This window comes from Herpailurus yagouaroundi, unplaced genomic scaffold (assembly GCF_014898765.1).
Source record: "Herpailurus yagouaroundi ecotype Mexico unplaced genomic scaffold, PumYag 184, whole genome shotgun sequence".
Taxonomy (NCBI): domain Eukaryota; kingdom Metazoa; phylum Chordata; class Mammalia; order Carnivora; family Felidae; genus Herpailurus; species Herpailurus yagouaroundi.
In genome coordinates this window covers 32,198,191-32,220,593 of record NW_024412415.1, presented here as the reverse complement: position 1 = coordinate 32,220,593, position 22,403 = coordinate 32,198,191, and the positions used below count along the sequence as shown (strand labels likewise).

The 22,403-nt window shown below is 38.3% G+C and overlaps 1 protein-coding gene and 1 long non-coding RNA gene across 6 annotated transcripts in view; one reads left to right on the top strand and one right to left on the bottom strand.

Annotated features, from left to right (window-relative positions):
* Nucleotides 1-22,403, bottom strand: part of IQCH (IQ motif containing H) — a 218,903-nt gene that overhangs the window by 136,473 nt on the left and 60,027 nt on the right. For all 5 annotated transcript variants that reach the window (XM_040493057.1, XM_040493060.1, XM_040493058.1 and 2 more), the window contains 2 exons: nucleotides 14,792-14,912; nucleotides 7,616-7,744 (listed from right to left, as the gene is read on the bottom strand). In XM_040493057.1, the coding sequence (XP_040348991.1) occupies nucleotides 7,616-7,744; nucleotides 14,792-14,912 (250 nt within the window). The remainder of the gene's footprint in view (nucleotides 1-7,615; nucleotides 7,745-14,791; nucleotides 14,913-22,403) is intronic.
* Nucleotides 1-22,403, top strand: part of LOC121041883 (uncharacterized) — a 57,049-nt gene that overhangs the window by 15,431 nt on the left and 19,215 nt on the right. Inside the window, exons 2-3 of the long non-coding RNA XR_005795884.1 lie at nucleotides 13,102-13,229; nucleotides 20,740-22,030. This is a non-coding gene — a long non-coding RNA (uncharacterized LOC121041883). The remainder of the gene's footprint in view (nucleotides 1-13,101; nucleotides 13,230-20,739; nucleotides 22,031-22,403) is intronic.

The window sequence follows — 22,403 nt, the reverse complement described above, 5'->3', positions numbered from 1 at the left end:
CTACAGATATGATGTTCTCTCCTCATCACATCATATCAGAGGACATAAATTATCAACATAACTTATTATTGGTGATATTAACCTTGGGCATTTGGTTAAGGTAGGGCTTTCCAGGTTTCTCAACTGTAAATTTTCTATTTTTCCCCTTTCTATACTCTGTTATTTGGGTATGAGTCAGTAAATCCAGTCCACATTCAAGGGAGGGAGAATTAAGCTACACCTCCTCTATGGAGGAACAACTACTTATATGTTATTAGGGATTCTTTTATAAGGAAGATTTTTCACTTCTCTTCCTCCTTCTATTTTATCCTTTTTATGTCATTAAATTTAAGATGAGTTTTTTGTATACCACATATAGTTGGATCTTGCTTATTTATCCAATCTGAAAACCTGTGTCTTTTAATTGGTGTATTTAGACCATTCACATTTAATATACAGGCAGTACTTACTTTGCACTGTTTCAGAATGCCCAAATTTATTACCACAGTTTAATTAAATACCAGTCTCCTGAAAACATGGTCCAAATCCAGTTACTACGGTATATTAACTGTGAGTAATTACATAAAGCACAAACTTTACTCTAGATCTTTGTTCCAAAAATCACTATATAAATGACAGATGCATATCATGATTAGAAACCAATACTGTCACATCTATCAATGTCTGTCAGTGATTGGTCACAGTATATCTATTTTTTAATTCACATACAGACTGCAAAGAATATGGTAGTATTGCCTTCTTGTCTCAGTGATAAAGCCACATGGGTTTTTACAAAAATGGATAATTAAAAGACAGAATTGGTGGGGCGCCTGGATGGCTCAGTCAGTTAAGTGTCTGACTCTGGATTTTGGCTTAGGTCATGATCTCATAGTTTGTGAGATCAAGCCCTGCATCAGGCTCCAAGCTGACAGTGTGAATCCTACTTGGGATTCTCTCTCTCCCTCTCTCTTTGCCCCTCCCCCATTCTCTCTCTCTCTCAAAATAAACAAATAAAACACTTTTTAAAAAAAGAACTGGCTAACGGTTGAAAGTGTAGCAAAGGGACAAAAGTGGATAGTGCTGAAAATGAAATGGAAATCAATTGTAAGTAGAATGGTAGAAGAAATAAGTGATTGTGAGAATGTTGACACTGCCACCATTCAAAAGACTCTAGTAATGCAGCCAGAAGCACTTAGTTAAGGTTAATTTTTGACAAAGATGAGGAAAGTGGTTGTGATGATAGAACAAATATGTTCCAGAGGATGTGATTCCAGAAAAATTGTTTTACATTAAAAGATCTCAGAGTGGGAAAAAAGAACTCAGAGATATTTCTTAATATTAAAAAGGCAAAGAATAAAATTTTGGAATCTGGGCATATAGTAGGCATACAAATATATGCATTGATTTTTGTTTCATTTGGCTCTTGGTATAATTACTGGAACACACTGAACTTTAATACTTAAAGTCAGGGGTTTTCAAACTATGGTCCAGAGGTATAATCTATCCTGTGGTCTGATTTTGTACAGTCCTTAAGCTAAGAATGGTTTTTATGTTTTTTAAGGGTTGCAAACAAAACAGAACAAAACAAAACAAAAAAAGAATACATTACAGAAACTGTATGTGATATGCAATATATTATATTATATTATATTATATTATATGCTTATAATATATATTATATTATAATATATTATATTATATTATATGCTTATAATATATTTCCTATCTGGTCCTTTCTAGAGAAACTGTGCACTCCTGCTTAAAATCATTGTGCACTTAATTCTTTCGGTGAGAAAATACATTCCCTCTGTAAAGGAGTAAATTATAAGTATGTGTAATAGGAACAAAAAAACTGATGGAACTAAAAAAAGGGAAAAGAAATTAACAATTATACAACCATAGTTTGAGACTTTAGCAAAACTCTCTTAGCAACTGATAGAATAAATGGGCAAAAAATTAACAGAGACATAAATTTGAGTAACATAATTAAATGGACCTAATTGAATATATTCAGAATACCCTACCTAACAAATAAAAAAATGCACATTCACCTAAGTTGATCACATGGTAGGGTCATAAAATAACTCAGATTTCAAATAATTGAAAGCATGCAGTGTGTGTTCTCTAAACAGTGGGATTAGGTTGGAAATCAGTAATAAAAAATATAACTAGAAAGTACTGAAATCTATACACTTCTAAATATTCCATGGGTCAAAGAAGAAATTAGAAATATTTTAAATTAAATGATAATGAAAATATGATATAACAAACAAGGCTTTTTCTGGCTACGATAGTGCTTTGTGTGAAATTCATAACCTTCAATTTTTATATCAGAAACAAATAACAGTTGAAAATTAGTGACCTAAGTATATTACCAATAAGTTTTTTTAAAAGGGAAAATTAAACCCCAAAAAAGTAAATAGAAGGAAGAAATAATAAAAATAAGAGCAGATGACAATTAAATAGAAAATATAGCAGAAAGGATCAATAGCATCATAATTTGATTCTTTAAAAATTACTATAAAATTGATAAACTGGAGAGGTTGATCAACAAAAAAGAGAAAGGCAGAAGTAACCATCAGGAATGAAAACACATCATCACAGATCCTACAGATACTACAAAAATAATTAGAGGATATTGTAAGTAATTTCATTCCAGTAAATTTGAGATTTTAGATGAAATGGACAAATTTCTTGGACAAAGTTAATTTACTAAACCAACCCAGACAAAAGAGATAATCAAAATAGTCCTGTTAAAGAAATTAAACCTAAAAATATAAATACACCCCCAAAGAAAACCACAGATTCAAATAGTTGCACTGACAAATTCTTCCAAACATTTAGGAAAGAAATAATACCAATTTTATCCAAACTCTTCCAGAGAATATAAAAAGATAGCAGTCACTTATTGAGGCAAGACTAACTTTGATACTAAAGCAAAAGGAAAACATTAAAGGAAAGGAAAATTTAGGCCAGCCTCACAGAGGAACAAATGGTAAAAATATTAACAAATGAAATCAAATAATACATAACCAAGGTGTTCTCACCGCCAATTTGGCTTGCTCCTCAAATGCATAGGGAATAAATAGGTGTCAGAGGAACCAGCTAAAACATTTAAATAAGAACCAGAGTCTCATGGCATAATACCCAAAATGTCAAAGTTCCTATTGAAAGTCATTCACCATACCAAGAACCAGGAAGACCTCAAACTAAATTAAAAAGACAATGAACAGATTCCAACACCAAGATGACAGAGATCTTAGAATTATTGGACAGAATCTTTAAAGAAGACATCATAAAAATGCTTCCACAAACAATTAAAAAATCATCTGAAACAAATTAAAAAATATAAAATCTCAGCCAAGAAACAGAAAGTTTCCACACATACAAAGATAGAACATATAATGAGAAACCAAATTAAAATTTTGGAACTGAAAAATACAAGTACAAAATCATCTAAGTACAAAATTCAGTGGATGGCTCAACAACAGAATGAAGGGGGAGACAGGAATCAATGATGTACTAGGTAGAAAATAGAAATTACCCAGTTTGGGGACACTTGGGTGGCCCAGTCGGTTAGGCTTCCGACTTCATCTCAGGTCATGTTCTCAAGGTTTGTGAGTTCCATCCCCTCATTGGGCTCTGTGATGACAGCTCAGAGCCTGGAGCCTGCTTTGGATTCTGTGTCTCCCTCTCTCTCTGCCCCCACTCTGCTCACGCTCTCTCTCTGTCTCTCAAAAATGAATAAATGTAAAAAAAAAAATTTTTTTTTAAACCTGGAACCAGAAAAAGTTCTTGAAGTCAGCAAGAGAAAAACAAGATCTTTCCAGGGGGAAAACAATTCAAATGACAGTGGATTTCTCATCAGAAACCATGGAGCCCCAAAAGAAGTGGCAAGACTTGTGTTTTAAGTACTGAAAGAAAATCACACTGTCAACCCAGAATCCTATATTTAGTGAAAGAATCCTTTAAAAATAAAGGGGGAAATCAAGACATTCGAAGATGAAGAAAAATGAAGATAATTTTTCACTAGTATACCAACTCTAAAAGAATAGCTAAAGAAAATTATCTAAATAGAGAGGAATTGATAAAAGAAAGAATCTTGACATCAGGAAGGAAGAAAGAACATGATAAGCAAAAATATAGGTAAAACAGTAGATTTTCCTTTCCCTCTTGAATTTTCTAAATTATATTTGATGGTTGAAACAAAAATTCTAACACTATTTGATGTCGTTCTAAATGTATGTAGAGGAAATAAACAAACAATCACCATAAGATCCAGCAATTATACTCCTGGGCCTTTATCCCAAGGAAATGAAAACATATATTCATAAAAAAAAACTTGTACACAAATATTTCTAGCAGCTGTTCATAGTAGCCCCAAATGTTCATAGTAGCCCCAAACTGGAAACAACCCACATATCCTTCAATAGGTGAGTGGTTTAACAGGTGTGGTACATTCATGTTATGGAGTACTAGTCAGCAATAACAAGGAACAAACTATTGATATAAGCAACACTCTGGATGAATCTCCCAAGAACTATGCTGAGTGACAAAAGCCAATCCCAAAAGGGTACACAAGGCATGATTCCATTTATCTAACATACTTGAAATGATCAAATTATAGAAATTGAGAACAGACTGTTGTCAGCAGGGATTATTGAAGGGATGTGGGCAGGAGGGGAGTAGGTGTGACCATAAAAGGACACCATGAAGTATCTTTTGGTTGAAGGAAATATCCTGTATCTTGGTAGTATCGATATCCAGGTGTGATATTGCACTATAGTTTTGCCATAGGTTATTATTGAGGAAAACTGAGTTAAGAGTGCAAGGGATCTCTCTGTGTTACTTCTTACATCCCAATGACAATTATTTCAAAACCAAAAGTTCAATTAAAAAAGACACCAGTAGGAGAATGAAATGCCAAACCACAGAGTAGGAAAAATTATTTGTAATACATATAACTGATGAGAGATTAGAATCCAGAATGCATAGATAATTTCCATAAATAACTGAGAAAAAGAAAGACAACCCATTAAAAATTTTTTTTAAATGTTTATCTTCAAGACAGAGAGAAAGACAGAGTGTGAGCAGGGGAGGGGCAGAGAGAGAGGGAGACATAGAATTCAAAGCAGGCTCCAGGCTCTGAGGTATCAGCACACAGCCTGCTGCAGGGGTTGAACCCATGAACAATGAGATCATGACCTGAGCCAAAGTTGATGCTCAACCAACTGAGCCACCCAGGCTCCCCAAGACAACCCATTTTTTAAAAAATATAGGTTAAAATCTTGAATCACTTTTTAAAAGAAGATACTCAAATGACCAATACGTATACCAGAAAAACTCTGCTCAACTTTATTGGTCATCAGGGAAATGAAGATTAAACCCACAAAGAGATGCCACAACAAACTCATCAACATGGCTAAAATTCTAAAAAGAAACAAAACTGAAATCAAATGTTGATAAAGATATATATTATCTGGAATTCTCATGTACTGCTAGTAGGAAAATAAATCAGCATAATCATGTTGGAAAATCATTTGGCAATATCTACTACAGCTGAGCATATGTATACCCTATGAAGCAATTCTACTTTTTGATATGTATCCAACAGAAATGCATATATATGTACATTAAAAGACATGTACAAGAATGTTCCTAGTAGTATGATTCCTAATGGCCCTATACTATAAACCACTGAAATTCCCATCAACAGTAGAATGAATACAAAATTGGGCACACTCATACATAATTCATTCATACATTTATACATATTTATCCTCAATGCCTCTCTTTCCTTCCTATCTGTCATCCAGCCCTCATGGCTCACCTCCAAATTTCTACCTGGATTTGTTCACTTCTCTTCAAATCCTCTGATACTTCCTCAAATCCACCATCATTTCTCACCTCATTTACCAAAATAGCCTTTAACTAGTCTTCTTGCTCCCCTATGATTCATCATCTGTAAAGCAGTCAGAATGGTCTTATTAAAGTATAAATCAGATCACTTCATCTTCTTGTTTAAACCTTTCATTGGGTTCTCATTGGAGTTATGATTAAATCCAACTCTTCATCATGGTTTGAAAGGCAGCTGTGCTGGTTCTGCTATAGTCAAAGATGTTTACAGAGAAAGATCTTAAAATACATTACATGGTTTAAACAAATAAAGAGTTTGAAAGGAAGACACAAAAGTTGAAAGGAAGACAGTCCCAGGTTGGCAGGGCAGCTCTGCCAAACTCAGAGGTGCCACACAGAGTTCTATCTCTGACTCTTATGTGCTTGCCCATCACATCCGCCTCCCACCTAGCCAGAGAAGGGAAAGGAAAGGCAGAAGCCCAGAAGTTTCCCTTCCCAGAAGGGACTCAGCAATTCTACTTTTTGATATGTATCCAACAGAAATGCATATATATGTACATTAAAAGACATGTACGAGAATGTTATAGTAGTAGTATTCCTAATGGCCAGAAATTTCCCTTCCCACTTCTGCTTCCATCTTCTTTGTCCAGAACCTGGTCACATGGCACACCTAGCCGAAAGGAAGCCTGGGAAATGTAGTCTTTAGCTAACCTGACATGTGCCCACCATGACTCCATTATTGTGGAAGTAGAGAAGAATGAATATTGAGGACAACTCGTAGTCTCTGTTTCAGCCTGCAGCATGTCATCCCTCTCTACTTCTCCAGTCTCACCTCCTCCCTCTCTCTCTCTCTCTGGCTTTTGGCTCTCTAGCCACACTAGCCTTGCTCATTCCCTCCTTAGTCCTTAGGCCCTTGTATCTGTGCTGGCCTATATCTGAAATACTTTCCCCTAGATCTTTACATTAGTGGCTTCTTCTGATCATTTGTACCTCAACTCAAGCCTTGTACATCTTCTGAGAGGCATTTCCTGACCCTCCCCTCACAAGCAAAATAACCACCTCCTTTCCACTCTCATTCATGTTGTTTTATTTCTTACTTATCACTAGCTTAAATTCTCATTTACTCACCTGCTTATTATCTGTATCTCTCATTGGAATGTAAGCACCATGGGGACAGAAAGGTTGTCTGACTTATTCTCTGTTGGGTCGCCAGCACTTAAATGCTACTTTTGATAAAGCAAGCACTCAACAAACATTTGTTGAACAGATGAATTAGTTTAGCCCAAACCTCTTCATTTCCAAACTGGGAAAGCTGGGGCCTGGAGAAAGTAATTGTCTTGTCTGAGGTTCTGCAACTAGTTAGTAGACTCCCAGATGGGCACTTTTCTCGAACACCCTATTTCATCCAGGCTCTTCTTTGAAGTCTGTTTTCTCACCCTGCCTCTATCATTCCTCTGCACACCTGTAGCACTAGACTTTAACATCCACTGGGTTTTTATGCTATGCTTCTTTGTATTTTTTTATCTTTGTTCTGTCTTGTTTTCCCAACCAAGCTGCAGGCCTCTGGAAAAAACCAACCTTCTAACACACAGACAATAGGCCCTGCGTAGGTATGTGACAAAGAGACTGAAGTTACTTTATTCAGCCAAGTGAGACTCACAACTGTTACAACTTTCATGTCTTATTATTGAAGATAAAAGTTGGATATTGGAAGACTAGATTTTGGCGGGGGGTAATTCCTGTGTATCCGCAACTAAGCATACAGGCAAGATTGTCTTACCAGCAGGTGGAATCTTATGTGCTTCATCAAAATTATGCAGAAGAGCTGCTCTAGGTGCAATGGGTGGATTCTGAAAGGTAATCCTTGCTGTTGGTGGAATTAGTCCTCGTTCTATCATACTTAAAATTCCTGGAAAGGAAGGTTAGAAGAATATGGTTTTAATGCCAAGTGTTTCCACAACGTCTGAGCTCCATCAATTTCACAAGTGTAACTTACTCTATTCATCTTCTTATTTGTGAGAGTACATCTAGTGCCTTCATCCTCTGCATGGAAAAACAGCTACGGTACACATTCATTTAAGCCATTAACTCTAACCCAAGGAAAAAAATGGCATTTCCAATAATGCCAATATGAAATAAACTTGTATTATGATAATTTCATTTTAAGGTAGAAATATCATTTCAGGGCACACTAAAACTTCTTTATATGTAACATTTTTCAATTATTGATAATCTTGTTACTCTTTTTTTAAAATTCGGAAAAAAACAAGTACACGGTCATCATAACCATAGAGATGTTTTTTACTGAAAGAAAAAAAATCTATGTGCTTAAAACTATTTCGCTGTTGTGACAATGAGTCAGATTTTATAAAAGAAAAGTTATTTTCAGATATTACTCATGTCACCAGAAGATGTGATCACCCAAATAGATCAATTTAGTGTAACTGAGCAGCATGGTTAGTATTAATGCAACTAATTTACAATACTTAGAACTCCTACTATGTCGGCATGGCTGGTCCCAGGGCTTTTTAAGGACAGGAGACTGTTAACTAAGTAAACAAATGAATGAATCAATGAATAATTGAGCAAAGCCTTCTAGCAGGGACAATACTTTCATTAAGATGGATCTGTTGTATTGAAGCCAGAAACCCAGAAACCCAGGGAGTATGTGAAATAAACTTGTGACAGGGCTTCAGCTTCTTGTTGCTTTCGTGTAACAGGAAGGAAAGTAAAGGAACCGTAGGTCTCAAGGAAATCCTCGTCCGCAAGCTGTGTACCAAGCTGGACTAAGTTGGGAAGTTGGCACAGACCCTAAGAAGAACAAGTATTGTTTCCATTTGCCTTAGTCCCTCAATGACCATGCTATGCTGTTATTAAGTCTAGTGTTACAGGAATCAGAGGAATGATCGCCGAGGGGTTGTGGAGCAGAAGACTTCCCTCATAAACCAATGAATCCAAAGAGAACTCTTTAGTTTGCTTACTGCAGAGTCATTTTGGGGGAGAGTTGTGTATTAAAAATGAATATTCCTGGGCCCTCTCCTGGGTCTGCCCAAACCAGGGCCTGGGAATCTGTATTATTGAAGACTCTAGGACATACTTAATGTGTCCTGAAGTTTGAGATCCAGTAGAATTGGGGCCCAGTAATCCACATTTTCAGTAAGCATGCCAGGTCAATCTTTTGTACTTTAAAAATTTAAGAAGTGCTAATCCAGAGTACAACTCTTTAAGCCCCTTTTGAAATTAGGACTTCAGGTTTTAATTTTTATAGCACTGGATTTAACCACTTTAAAATGTTAAGACTAATTCTGTGTCCTCAACGAATATTTTCCACCTTTAAATACCAAATCCCGTTTCCAAGAACTATGCCTGACTTGCAGATGTGAAAAACAGAGCTCCTTCTAATTCAATATATTTTCATTACCAAACTCAGAGGGAAACCCAGCGAATGTGATTATAACCTTTGCTTTAGTACTGGTTGGAGCGACTCACTTAATCTTAGATAAACACATGTGTGTACATTTAGCATTGGAAGGAAGAAGTTAAGACTTTGGAATAAGCAAAAGAGACTGGGTATTTTTTTATCCTAATGCTGGAACCTCTGGAGATTATCTGGCCCTATAATCACATTTGTTTTCAATTGTCTATTTTCTAGAGATTAAGGGTAATTTATGGAAAACTGAAAGCAATGCATATATTTCTTGTTTATACACATGCAAATAACCCCCCCCCAAAGTCAGTTGTGTGTCTATTTGCAAATTTATTTCAGTATGCTTGATTTGTAAAGATATCTGTTGTTTGGATTCTCCTTTGAACCAGTTGTAACATCTTACTGATGCTCTCATTTAATCGATGAGGTGAATAAAACCTTGGATGTTTTCATTTTATAGTTGTATAAGAGTCATGGTTTTACTTTAAAATATATATCCTTTGGGGTGCCTGGGTGGCTCAGTCAGTTAAGCATCTGACTTTGGCTCAGGTCATGATCTCATGGCTTGTGGGTTAGAGCCCCACATCGGGCTCTGTGCTGACAGCTCAGAGCCTGGAGCCTGCTTTGGATTCTGTGTCTCCCTCTCTCTCTCTGCCTCTCCCCTGCTCATACTCTGTCTCTGTCTCTCTCAAAAAATAAATAAACATTAAAAAAAAAAAATATATATATATATATATATATATATATATATATATATATATATATCCCTAATAATTTTGGAGACTTCAGCAAGATGAGCAAAAGATTCACCTGAAATTGCCAGACATGGTGCACCTCACAGGAACCAACGCCAGGCATGTATTTTCTTAGCACCTGTGGGTGAATTCAAAGTGGCAATAGAACCTTACTGAGTGCTTTTCTAATTTTAGTATTACTCCCTACAAAAATTTTTTGTTTTGTTTATCTCTTAGGTTCATTTATGGCTAAGTAATTCCTTATTGGTAGCTCTAGAGACTGAGAATTTGGTGATCTCCATAAATGGATTAATGTCTTATGGAGATCTAATTCCCCACTGAGTGAGAGACAATAGAGAATACAGTTTGTTAGTCTTCTGTTTGTCCACTTGTGTGTTTTGAGCTCAGACCAACTAGGAATGTCATGCCTACAGAGAAGGAGAATAACTGTTTGGTATCTGGACCAGCAAGCGTGTTTCTGTGTTTATTTTTCATCTGTAGCTGAAATTATAGCATTGAAGCTATAAGTCCTGTCTGTATCTGTATGTTTGTGTTTACGTAATTCAGGAAAGTCTTTATCTCTCATTGTGAATGTAGACATTTTTCCTGTCTCCAGATGGTATTAATAAATTAGACTGTAATGTCTCAAATTAAAGGAGCTCTGTTCAGATCGACTTACAGAGAGAAGTAAGTGCATATGTAAACTGAATATTCTTAAAATTTCTAGAAAATAGGGAAATCAAACCTCTAATACTTTAAATGTGCTCCCCCTCATCTCTCAAATTCAGAAACTCTCATTGAGTCTCCTTACTTTTCATGGCAAGATAGTTATTTGCATAATTTCAGTAAAAATCTGTTCTCCTTTTACTAAGATATCATTGGAAAAATCACTTATGCAACCAAGACTTTGCCTGAAATTTCATATTTAAGAATGATACTTATTAATCATGAATGACAAGTAACTTTTAAAGAACTGAAGTTGACCGTATGGAGCCAGTGCTTCCAAAGCCTTCCAAAAAGACTGGCCTGGTACATGGCTTATAGGTTTTCCATCCTTACAGGTGGTAGAAGGTCATGTCCTGGCAGGCCCAAGAACTTTAGGATATTGGAGCACCTCTAGAAGAGAGGAATTTACCCACATTTACAAATCCTGTAGCTGAAATGTGGCAGGCAGAGTTTCTTGGGCTTGATTTCCTAGCCTTAAGATAGCACATAATAGAGTATTTAAAAAGATTAATCTGAGATTCCTTATGAAAACTTTCAGCAGAGCAAACCTAAGATGGCCTAGATGGAGAATTAATATTCTTGTTGCACATGTATAAATAATCAGGACAAACCTAATGAGACCAGACTTATTTTTTGAATGTTTTGTTGAGATCATTAAAAAAAAATTTTTTTTAACATTTATTATTGAGAGACAGAGAGAGCCAGAGCATGAGCAGGGGAGGGGCAGAGAGAGGAGGAGACACAAAATCCAAAGTAGGCTCCAGGCTCTGAGCTGTCTGCACAGAGCCCGATGTGGGGCTCGAACTCACAAACTGCGAGATCATGACTTGAGCTGAAGTTGGACGCTTAACTGACTGAGCCACCCAGGCTCCCCTTGTTGAGATCATTTTGATCAAAATGCTAGAAGACTGGGGCGCCTGGGTGGCCTAGTTGGTTAAGCATCAGACTCTTGACTTCAGTTCAGGTCATGGTCTTATGGTTTGTGAGATTGAGCCCTGCTTCAGTCTCTACCCTGAAAGCGTGGAGCCTGCTTGGGATTCTCTCTCTCCCTTTCTCTTTGCCCTCTGCCACTCTTGTTCTCTCTCTCTCTCTCTCTCTCTCTCTCTCTCTCAAAATAAACTTTAAAAAAAAATGGTGGAAGACTATAGGAATATTTTTGTTTAAGTTTCGGAATAAGCAAAAGAGATTACTGGATATCTTTCGAATGGAATGCTGTAGCCTCTAGGGGTTATCTGGACCTAATCTTTGACTGAGCTATTTCATAACTCAGTAGAGATTAAGGTTAATTTGTAAAAACAAAACAAAACAAAGCTAGTACTAATGCAAATGCAAATAATTCTTATCTATAAACTTGAAAATAAATTGTCTCTGGTGAAGAGATGCTCTTCCTTCCCATAGAAAAGTCAATTTTGCATCTATTTGCAAATTTATTTTAATATTTCTGATCTACAAATGTGTGTTCTTTGGATTCTCTTTAAATCAGTGTGATATCCTACAGATCTCTCTTTTAATCAAAGAGTTAAATAAATAAAATCTTTGACATGTGTTCATTTTAAATTTGTATGAGATCCATGATTTTACCTATTTTGGGAAATTGTCCCTTAACACCATTGCCTCATTAAACTTTCATAACACTCTTACTTTCTTATTGAATGGATTAGAGATTAGAAGTTCATTCATTGAACCAGTATTTGTTAAGTGCCTATTAGCTGTCGGGGCTGCGGATGCAGTGGTGAGCCAGAGAGAACTTATGGAGCTTCTAGGAAGGATGAAGACATTAAATAAATTCACAAATAAATACATAATTACAAATCGTGGTCATCTATGAAGGAAAAGGCAGATGCTTAAGGAAGTGACTTTTCGAGGCAGAGATACAGGCACTTGAGAAGGCCCGTGTGAAAATGTGCTTGGCCTGATGAGGACCAGAAGGAAGGCCCATGTGATGGGAGCATAGAGAAAGTCCAGGTCAGGCCTGCCCTATTTGTAGAGTTTGGAGTCGATTCTCAGACCAGAGAGCAACTTGCTTGAGGTCACACACAGCCTGAAAGTTTGGTTTGTGTACTGTGAGTCTTATAGTCTTCTTTTTTAAAATTTTTTAATGTTTATTTATTTTTGAGAGAGAGAAAGAGACAGAGCAAGTGGGGGAGGGGCAGGGAGAGGGAGACACAGAATCCAAAGCAGGCTCCAGGCTCTGAGCTGTCAGCACAGAGCCCGACGCGGGGCTCGAACTCATAAACCAAGAGATCAAGTCGGACTCTTGATTTCTTGAGCTGAAATTGGACTCTTAACCAACTGAGCCACCCAGGCACCCCAAGACTTAATTCTTAACCATAAAAAAAAAAACACAAACAAACTACTTTATTTCTTTTTTGGATATAGCAAGAGAGTTCAAGAAGAAGTTGGGGAGTCCATCCTGCATTTTCCGAGACAACTCTCTCTTCTGGATGTTGTTAATCTTTCACCTCATGCTGGACATGTGCGGATCTGAGGTGAAGCTTAAATGGCAGGTAAGGACATTGGGAATATGTACAAAACTAGACACTGTGTCTACATTTTCATGGCTTGTGCTTTCCTGACACTTATGTTACCTTGCACAGTACCATACATATGGTAAGCACTCAATAAATATATGTTGATTAATTGGTTGATTAATTACAAATATTATGGAAAGCCAGATGTTCTCTGGTAGATAACTGAGGGATGAAAATGTGTTTTTTTTCCGGACCAAGTTGCCATGGTTCTAGATTCACTTTTGTCTTGCAGCAATTTTTCATTATGTCTATTGCTAAAGTGGACATTGATTCATTGGTTTATTGATTTATCGATTCACTCATTCACTATTTCAGTCATCCTAATTTGATCAAGGAAGAACATAATATGGTACTAAAGCAAGAACTCTGCTGGAGTTATTCTGTATTTATAGGTAGTAAATATGTAAACTAAGTAAAATCATGTATCATAAAGATTGCTGAACAATAATGGTTTATAACTAGAAAAGTAACAGTTACGGTTGTGAGCTTCACACATTAATGGACTTATAATGATGCTGGGTTCTCTTGAGTTCTGCTGTTCCTCCACCAACAGGTCAGTAGACGAGCAGACAAGACAGAGAACTTCAAAACTCCAAGGACCAAGAGAACTCTCGGGAACCAACTTTAGTCCAAAATATTCCAGACAACAGATAGAAAGTGATACAGGAATAATTAAAGACCATATCACTTGGTTTTATTTGAGATACAAAAGGGGATCCACTTAGGCATTTTTAATACTTCAGCTAATAAAATTAAGTAGCAGAGAGAAGTAGAGAGGATGATATTTACAACACTCAGTCCTTATTCATTCACTTACTCTTTCATTTACTTATTCGTTCAACCAACAGGTAGGGTCTCGAAAATGCTAGAAATGGTTCTAGACACTGGGGATCCTGAGATGAAGATGATGTGACCTTTTGTTTAAAAACTAGAAATCTGTTCCATGTAGGGCTCTGTGCTGGGTGTGGAGCCTGATTAAGATTCTCTCTCTCCCTCTCCCTCTGCCCCTCTCCAACTCCATGTGCGTGCGTGTGCTATCCCTCAAAAAAAAATTTTTTTCTAAAAACCAGAAATCCACTGGATTCACGAACACTAGAATTTAGACTAAGACATGCATGGCTGAAATGCCAATTACATTAATTCTGGCTTCATATTTTTGCATAATAGTATATTGAAATAAAAATTTTTAAATGCTACCAGAATGGCATCAGAAACTATCTGCTCAGAAGACTGAAAAATTCTAATAATACCATATAAACACAATAATAATTTTAACACACACTAACACCAACATCTGAATCAATATGAAATTCATAGAATGATGGGTTTTTGAGGTGAAAGAGACTCCAGTTATTGTTTAGCCCAACCTTCTGATTTATGGAGGAGGAAACTCAGGCCAGAGTAAGGACCTGACTTGTCTAAGGACACCTAGAAGAAATAATGGCTGAGCCCAAATTCAAACTCAGGTCCCCCCATCCCACCTCAATGCTCTTTCCCGTACATTCCTAAGCACATAAAATGGTCATTGAATCACTAACCTTTCCTGGCTTCCGTTTGTAAGACTGGTATGGGGGTGAAATAGGGATTTCTGTGATGAGAAGCTGGGAGAACGGTGAGGTTGGATACGGTAGACCCTTCTATTAACTTCTGAACCTTCACCTAGATGATCAAAAAATTTGTTTTCAGCAGGCATTTTTGCTTTCAAAATGAACACAGTTTTCTTCTTGTAAACAATAAATAAGATTATGAATAGTTTCATTAAGTTTTAATAAAGTAGCAATAGCAGCTCCAATTTTATTGCCCATGAGTACCCTGTGCTACTGTCTACTGTCAGGAGTTTGTGTAATTTAAAATAGTTAATTAAATCCAATTAACATGTTGTGATTTCCACTATGCAAAGTCACTAGAGTAGTTAATAAAGGAACTATTAAGATTTTGTTCAGTTTTAATGACTACGATATAAAAGTACTAAATCTTGACAGAAGAGGTTTTGAATACAGCAAAGTTTTGTACAGGCAAAATCCTCAGGAAATACATATTAGAGTTTTGAGAGTAAAAAAACAAACAAACAAAAAAAAAACAACAAAAAAAATGAGCAAACTGGGAGAATTGAAAGATAAATGTATCAGTCAACATTAACAGGTTAAAAATGAACTTTGAGTGGATTCTTGAACATTTCAGAGAGAATTAAAGACTTGATGTCTAGATCAGTTATAGTAGATGATTACCTTTTCTAAAGTCATTAAATGCTTTTATTATAGTCATGAAATATGAATTCTTTCTGTTAAATGGTTTCTAGCTTTTAAAGACTATATGTATTCATATAAATCACATTTAATGGTATAGCTCAAGTATACTATTTTTACCTTTATTGTAAGACATTATGAATTACCTGGGTGCTCTCAGCAGGGAAGATGCAACTGTTTGGTATTTATAGACTGATTTAAATTTTCCAAACATTAATTAATTTGCATAGCTTCTAGAGGAACTAGGTAACAATTTGCTATTTGACTCATAAAGAACCAAGACAGAAAGGTTAGTAGATTTGTTTAAGGTTACACAGTATACTAGAAATACACAGATTATTCAAGTTTAAGATTCATCTGATTTTACATTAGTGAAATTTGCCATTGGACTCAGTTGTACCATACCTTGTTTTGCTCATCAAGGTCAAGGAAAACAAAAGGGAAATTTCATGAAGATTGGAGGTTGGGGGGAGAAAATCACTTTCCAAAATAAATATCTATTGGCTGAAAAATGTCTGTGTGAACAAAGGTGTTAGGCTCCCACTGCCAGGATGTGGAGCTTAAGGGAAACTGTGAGCAGCTACCAGACTGTGAACACCAAATGTTTGGTAAGCAGAGTTTAAAATGACTATGATTAGGGTTTAAAATTTTTTTTAGTGCTTATTTATTTATTTGTTCGTTTGTTTGTTTAGAGAGGGAAAGTGGGGAAGGGGCAGAGAGAGAAGAAGAGAGAGCATTGCAAGTAGGCTTGAAAGCCTGATGTGGGGCTTGAACTCCCGAACTGTAATATCATGACCTGAGCCAAAATCAAGAGTCTGAGGCTTAACTGACTGAGCCACCCAGGCACCCCTATAAGTAGGGTTGTTTGGTTTTTTTTTTTTTTCAACGTTTTATTTATTTTTGGGACAGAGAGAGACGGAGCATGAACGGGGGAGGGGCAGAGAGAGAGGGAGGCACAGAATCGGAAACAGGCTCCAGGCTCTGAGCCATCAGCCCAGAGCCCGACGCGGGGCTCGAACTCACGGACCGCGAGATCGTGACCTGGCTGAAGTCGGACGCCTAACCGACTGCGCCACCCAGGCGCCCCTGGTTTTTTTTTTTTTTAACAGGAAAAGAATAGGCTGTCAGGGCAATCTTCCTTCCAGGTGAGTTGGAGGAGGAAAGGAGAGTGCCACGGGCGTTGCCTCAATGACAGTGAGGGCTCATGTGCACGTGGTATTCTTCTGGAGCTTCCATCTTGCCCATCCACCTTGTTCTCGTTCTCATCCTCAGCTCTCCTTGACCCACCACACCTCCAGACATGAGTAGCCTCCAGGATTTCCTAATCAGGGAGGCTGAGCTAATCACCCAAAGTACGGTACCCCAGACAAGGCCTGTGTATAGCTGATTTTCAGTAGCAGAGATGGAAGGGTCTCCACTTGTCTGATTGATATCAGGGTCATGGAGGCAAAGGTAAATTGGAGGAAGAAAGAAAGATTCCACTTAAATAAAATTGTCAAGCATTGTGAAGATGTAAAATACAGGTTTGGCAGTTTCAGAGCATAGAGCATCACTTATCTGGATTTTCTGAAAGCCTTTGACAAAGCACACCTGACAACCTGCTCTTGAAAGCCAAAGTCACAGGATCCGACATAAAAACACAAAGGGTGGAAGGCAGATGATATTCAGATTCTGCCAGGCAGTCAGCACATTCATAATGCTTTCTTCAATGGTTTCAATTGCATAGATCTCAACGATGTAAAAGCCAGACCCAAGGGTTGTGTGTGTGTGTGTGTATGTGTGTGTGTGTGTGTAGGGGCATGGAGAAGAAGGTTACACTGTAGGTTGACATCCTTTCAAGATTACAGAAATAAATCCCAGGAACAGTGTCGCTGGGTGCGGAACATAAGCCCACTCTATGGCCACATTCCCATGGTAAGGATAACCACTTTGCATTAGCTTGCTTGGAGGCAGAAGGCATGTAATGACCTTCAGCATTTACTGAGCACTTACTACCTAACACTAATTTTAATACGATCAGCATTAAGTTTCACCAGGAATGGAAAAGCTAAGGGCATTGGGAGTGCAGAAGAGGGAGTAATTAACTCTGCCTGCTGGCACTGCAGAAGGTTTTGGAACACCAACCCGAGCTGTATATTAGAATCACTCAGGGAGCTTTTCAGAAATACTGCTTCCTAGGGGCTCCTGGATGGCTCAGCTGGTTAAGTGTCTGACTCTTGGTTCTGGTTCAGGTCATGATCTCTCATTTGTGGATTCGAGCCCCATATCAGGCTTTCTGCTGTCAGTGCGGAGCCTGCTTCAGATCCTCTATCCCCTTCGCTTTCTGCCCCTCCCTCCTCTCCCTCTCTCTCTCAAAAATAAATAAACATTAAAAATTTTTTTAATTAAAAGAAAGAGAGAAATCCTGCTGCCTGGGCCCCAACTCTGGGCAAATAAATCCAAGTAGCTGGACTGGAGCCTCGGCCTTGGTATTTTTTATCAAGCCCCCCAGGTGATTCTGATGTGCAGTCAAGGCTGTGATATTTAAATTGTGTCTTAAGGGGCGCCTGGGTGGCGCAGTCGGTTAAGCGTCCGACTTCAGCCAGGTCACGATCTCGCGGTCCGTGAGTTCGAGCCCCGCGCCGGGCTCTGGGCTGATGGCTCGGAGCCTGGAGCCTGTTTCCGATTCTGTGTCTCCCTCTCTCTCTGCCCCTCCCCCGTTCATGCTCTGTCTCTCTCTGTCCCAAAAAATAAATAAACGTTGAAAAAAAAAATTTAAAAAAAAATTGTGTCTTAAGAGAAGCATTGAATTATATCACGTGGAGAAGAGGCCGCAATTATAGGGGGAAAGAATGGTGGTGACAAAGTAGAGTCGCATACAGACATATGAAGATTTCACGGAAGGCGAGGAGCTCAGTGCGGCTGGAGTATGGGGTGTGTGCCAGGAGGGTAGGGTGGGGGACGAGCATGCAATGGTGGGTTGAGATTAATGCACATGAAAGAAACCAGCTTCGTGAATGTGCTGATTGCCTAACAGAAGTCAAATTTCCTCTGCTTCTGGCTTCTCCTTTATATCATGCTTTACATTTTATTTTTTTTCAAGTTTTTTTTTTTTCCAACGTTTATTTATTTTTGGGACAGAGAGAGACAGAGCATGAACGGGGGAGGGGCAGAGAGAGAGGGGGACACAGAATCGGAAACAGGCTCCAGGCTCTGAGCCATCAGCCCAGAGCCTGATGCGGGGCTCGAACTCACAGACCGCGAGATCGCGACCTGGCTGAAGTCGGACGCTTAACCGACTGCGCCACCCAGGCGCCCCCACACTTTACATTTTAGGCTGGAAATGGTATGGACTATCCTATATATAGAACAATGTTCCCTATATCTGGTACTTCATTGCTATTTCCCAAACTCTGTCGTTTTATGCCTAAACCTGCTGTAATAGCTTTTTCAAAATTTAAAAGATATGGAAAAGCTTAAAAAAAGAAAATAGCAATCATATTCCTGCCAGCCAGAATTAATCATTGTTAATATCTTGGTATATTTGCTTCTAGTGTTTTCAAATAGAAAAACCATTCTATTTTATTATTCTGGTAAAAATGATATATGCTCATCATAAAGATTCCAATTAATGTAGAAAAACACAAAGATGAAAGTTTAAGAAACCATGCCAAATATCGTTAGGTGATCCATTATCCCTGACATCTTTGGAATGATTAATATATCATCTTATAAAAATAGGATTTATATTACATTATTAAACTTAATTTTTGACATGAATTTAATAGGAGGGGGAAGGCTGAATTAAACCCAACAAATTATTAAACCTCAAATCAATATTTCTTTACCACAAGATTCCTGTGAGTTGAAAAAGATTCCTCTGCACAGAGGTAGCATAGACAATGAGTAGCATAGACAATATGTAAACAAATGGGTTGGGCTGTATTCTTATGAAACTTTATGTACAAAAATAGGTGGTCAGCTCTCAGGCAGTAACTTGTAGATACCCACCCTGTAGTTAAATAAAGGTGATTATGAAAAACCTTTAGATTTTTAAAAATCATGTTTTTAAAAAATGTTTATTTATTTTGAGAGGGAGAAAAAGAGACGGAGGGGCAGAGAGAGAGGGAGAGAGACAATCCCAAGCAGTCTCTGTGCTGTCAGTGCAGAGCCTGACTCGGGGCTTGATCTCATGAACCATGAGATCACGACCTGAGCCGAAATCAAGAGTCGGATACCTAACCGACTGAGCCACCCCAGCGCCCCTGAAGTCGTGTTTGAAATTTGAATAACATATCCCATCTTCAAAAGATGAGAGCATTAGAACTATCTTGCTACTGGCATCCCCTCTCCCTCACCTTCCAATGTTTTATTATTATTTTTACATTGCCCAGATTTATAATACCCACATTCTGTTTTGAAACCACAATTGCTGGGATGGTTTAGCATCCACTCTACACATAAATGGATCCAGCGCCACCAACGGTCCTTTTGTTATGGCTTCTCTATGCTTGAGTTACTTACTTTGATTGGTTGTTTAATCGCCTGCCTTTGGTTATCAAGCAGTTCTAACAAGTGTTCATGGGTCGTTATACTTGAATTACATCTGGGGTCATCCTTTTTTTTTTTTTTTTCTCAAAACTTTGCAGACACTGACACATTGTCTTCTACCATGAATATTGTGAAATCTGATGCCGGCTTGATTCATCCTTCACCCCTTGTCAGTGATTTCTCTTTCTGCCTGCGTGTCTGAAACATTCTGTGTTTTTGAAGTTCAGGCGCTTAACTAGAAAACCTTTATTCCGTAACACTCGAAATCAAATTTTCCTGGGATTGAGTGCTTTCTTTCCACCTGTAGATTTTGTTCTTTCTTCATCTCTGGAAAATTTCCTTCCATCATATCATTGGCTATGTGTTCTCTTTTGCTGGGTTCTCTCTCAGAGATACCAAGTGTCATTAAGCGTTGGCTCATCTTTACCTTTCATGTTGTGGTTCCTAATGATTCATTTCTCTCCTGGTTCATTTAAAAAAATTTTTTTTTCAACGTTTATTTATTTTTGGGACAGAGAGAGACAGAGCATGAACGGGGGAGGGGCAGAGAGAGAGGCAGACACAGAATCGGAAACAGGCTCCAGGCTCTGAGCCATCAGCCCAGAGCCTGACGCGGGGCTCAAACTCACGGACCGCGAGATCATGACCTGGCTGAAGTCGGAGCTTAACTGACTGCGCCACCCAGGCGCCCCTCTCCTGGTTCATTTTAGAATAGAACACCCTGATTTTAGCTGAGCATATGGCTATCCAGTCGCAGACTACATTTTCCAGTGTGGCTAAGTGTGGACATGTGACCAAAATCAGACCAGTAAGACGTAGGCAGCGGTGGTAAGTGTAACCTCTGGGCCATCTCCTTAGAATGCCTACCCTGGACTATCTTTATCATTCCTATGGGCTGAAAGTATAGAGAGGAGCCAGCTTCAACCACTGGAACGAGAGTGTCTGTAACCACAGGAACGAGATGATACAGCCTCCAGAGAGAAGGAAGCAGAGTCATCCTGTGAGCCTTAGACTTTTCATGTGTGGACTGTTTTGTGAACAAGAAATAAATTGATCTATTTATGGCATTATATTTTCGGATTTCTTTGTTACAGCAGCTTAGCCTGTAACGAACTACTATGCGTATCTATTAGCTTCTAATTAATGTCCTTTGTCTTTTTCCGTTGCGTTTGCTGTGCTTACAGTCTTTTCTCCGCGCCCATATTTCAGTATTCAGCAGTGTGTGTTCTGTTCTTCCTATTTATAGTTTATTTATTAGTTCCATAAAGTATTTTGGTATTCAATTTGTTTCCTTATGTCTGCAACCTCCCTTTTTATCTCATTCTGCTATTTTATCATCTCATGGTTGAGTTCTAGTTTTACTTAATTTATGTTCCTAGCAAGCTGTGCTATCATATGGAGAAATTGTGAGAAAATTCCTTCTGTTCCTTGAGTTATATTTTTTTCCAGGTTAGGCTTTGTCTTTTGCAGCCCATAGTTCTCCCTCCCCCCTTCCTCTTCCTCTCTTTTTGTTAGCTGTGGGTGAAATACTGGCATTTATGTAATAAATCAGCATAGTGGCTGTATTGTTTCTTTCCCCCTTGTATATTCTTGGGCAGCTCTGCCCAGACAATCTGCTTGCTCTGATGTAGCATCTCGTCCCCCGTAGTCTGCTACCAGTGTGTTTTCCTTCCCATGTGAGAAGCAGGTACTCTGGGTCTCCTGTACCTTTCTGTTAGCTGAGGGCCTGGGTCAGGGAAGCCTCCATTTTAGGATATATACAGTCTCTGTTAAAATATGTAGGCTCTCTCCCCTCTCCTGAGGTTTTGATGAACATCCTATATCAGGGTTTGCTCTACTTAGTTGAGGATGAATCCCTCCCTCCCTCCCTCTAGCCCCAGGGGTTTTGGATCATTTCAGTAGAAGCCTGAAGACTTCACTTCTCTCTGGAAGAATCAGACATTGTTTGCTCTCCAATTTCACCTCTTTCTTCCACGTCCCCTTGTCAAAAGAGAAAAAAAGGTAAGGATGCTTGCTTGCTTGTCTTCTCTCCAGATTTTGTACTGTTTCTGAGAATCTCAATATTTTGATAATTTACCAGTGGTATTTCGTTTCTGAGGGGCAGGAAGGGGGTAGAATTGGAGCTGTGTTGTACCTCTCTACTCTGCTCCAGAATCTTCTGCTGGGTGAATTTAAACCTACACAGCCACATTATACAATCCTGCATGACCATATTCTGCAGTCCTGCCTCAGCCCTCCTCCCCATATTATGGACGGCACACTAAAGATCAGGAAGGGAAAGTGGCTAGGACACACATCTCATCTGCCCAATAGAGGCAGAGCGAAAAGGGCACATCCCTGCTTCATGGCCCAGGGCTTTTTTACTCTATTTTCT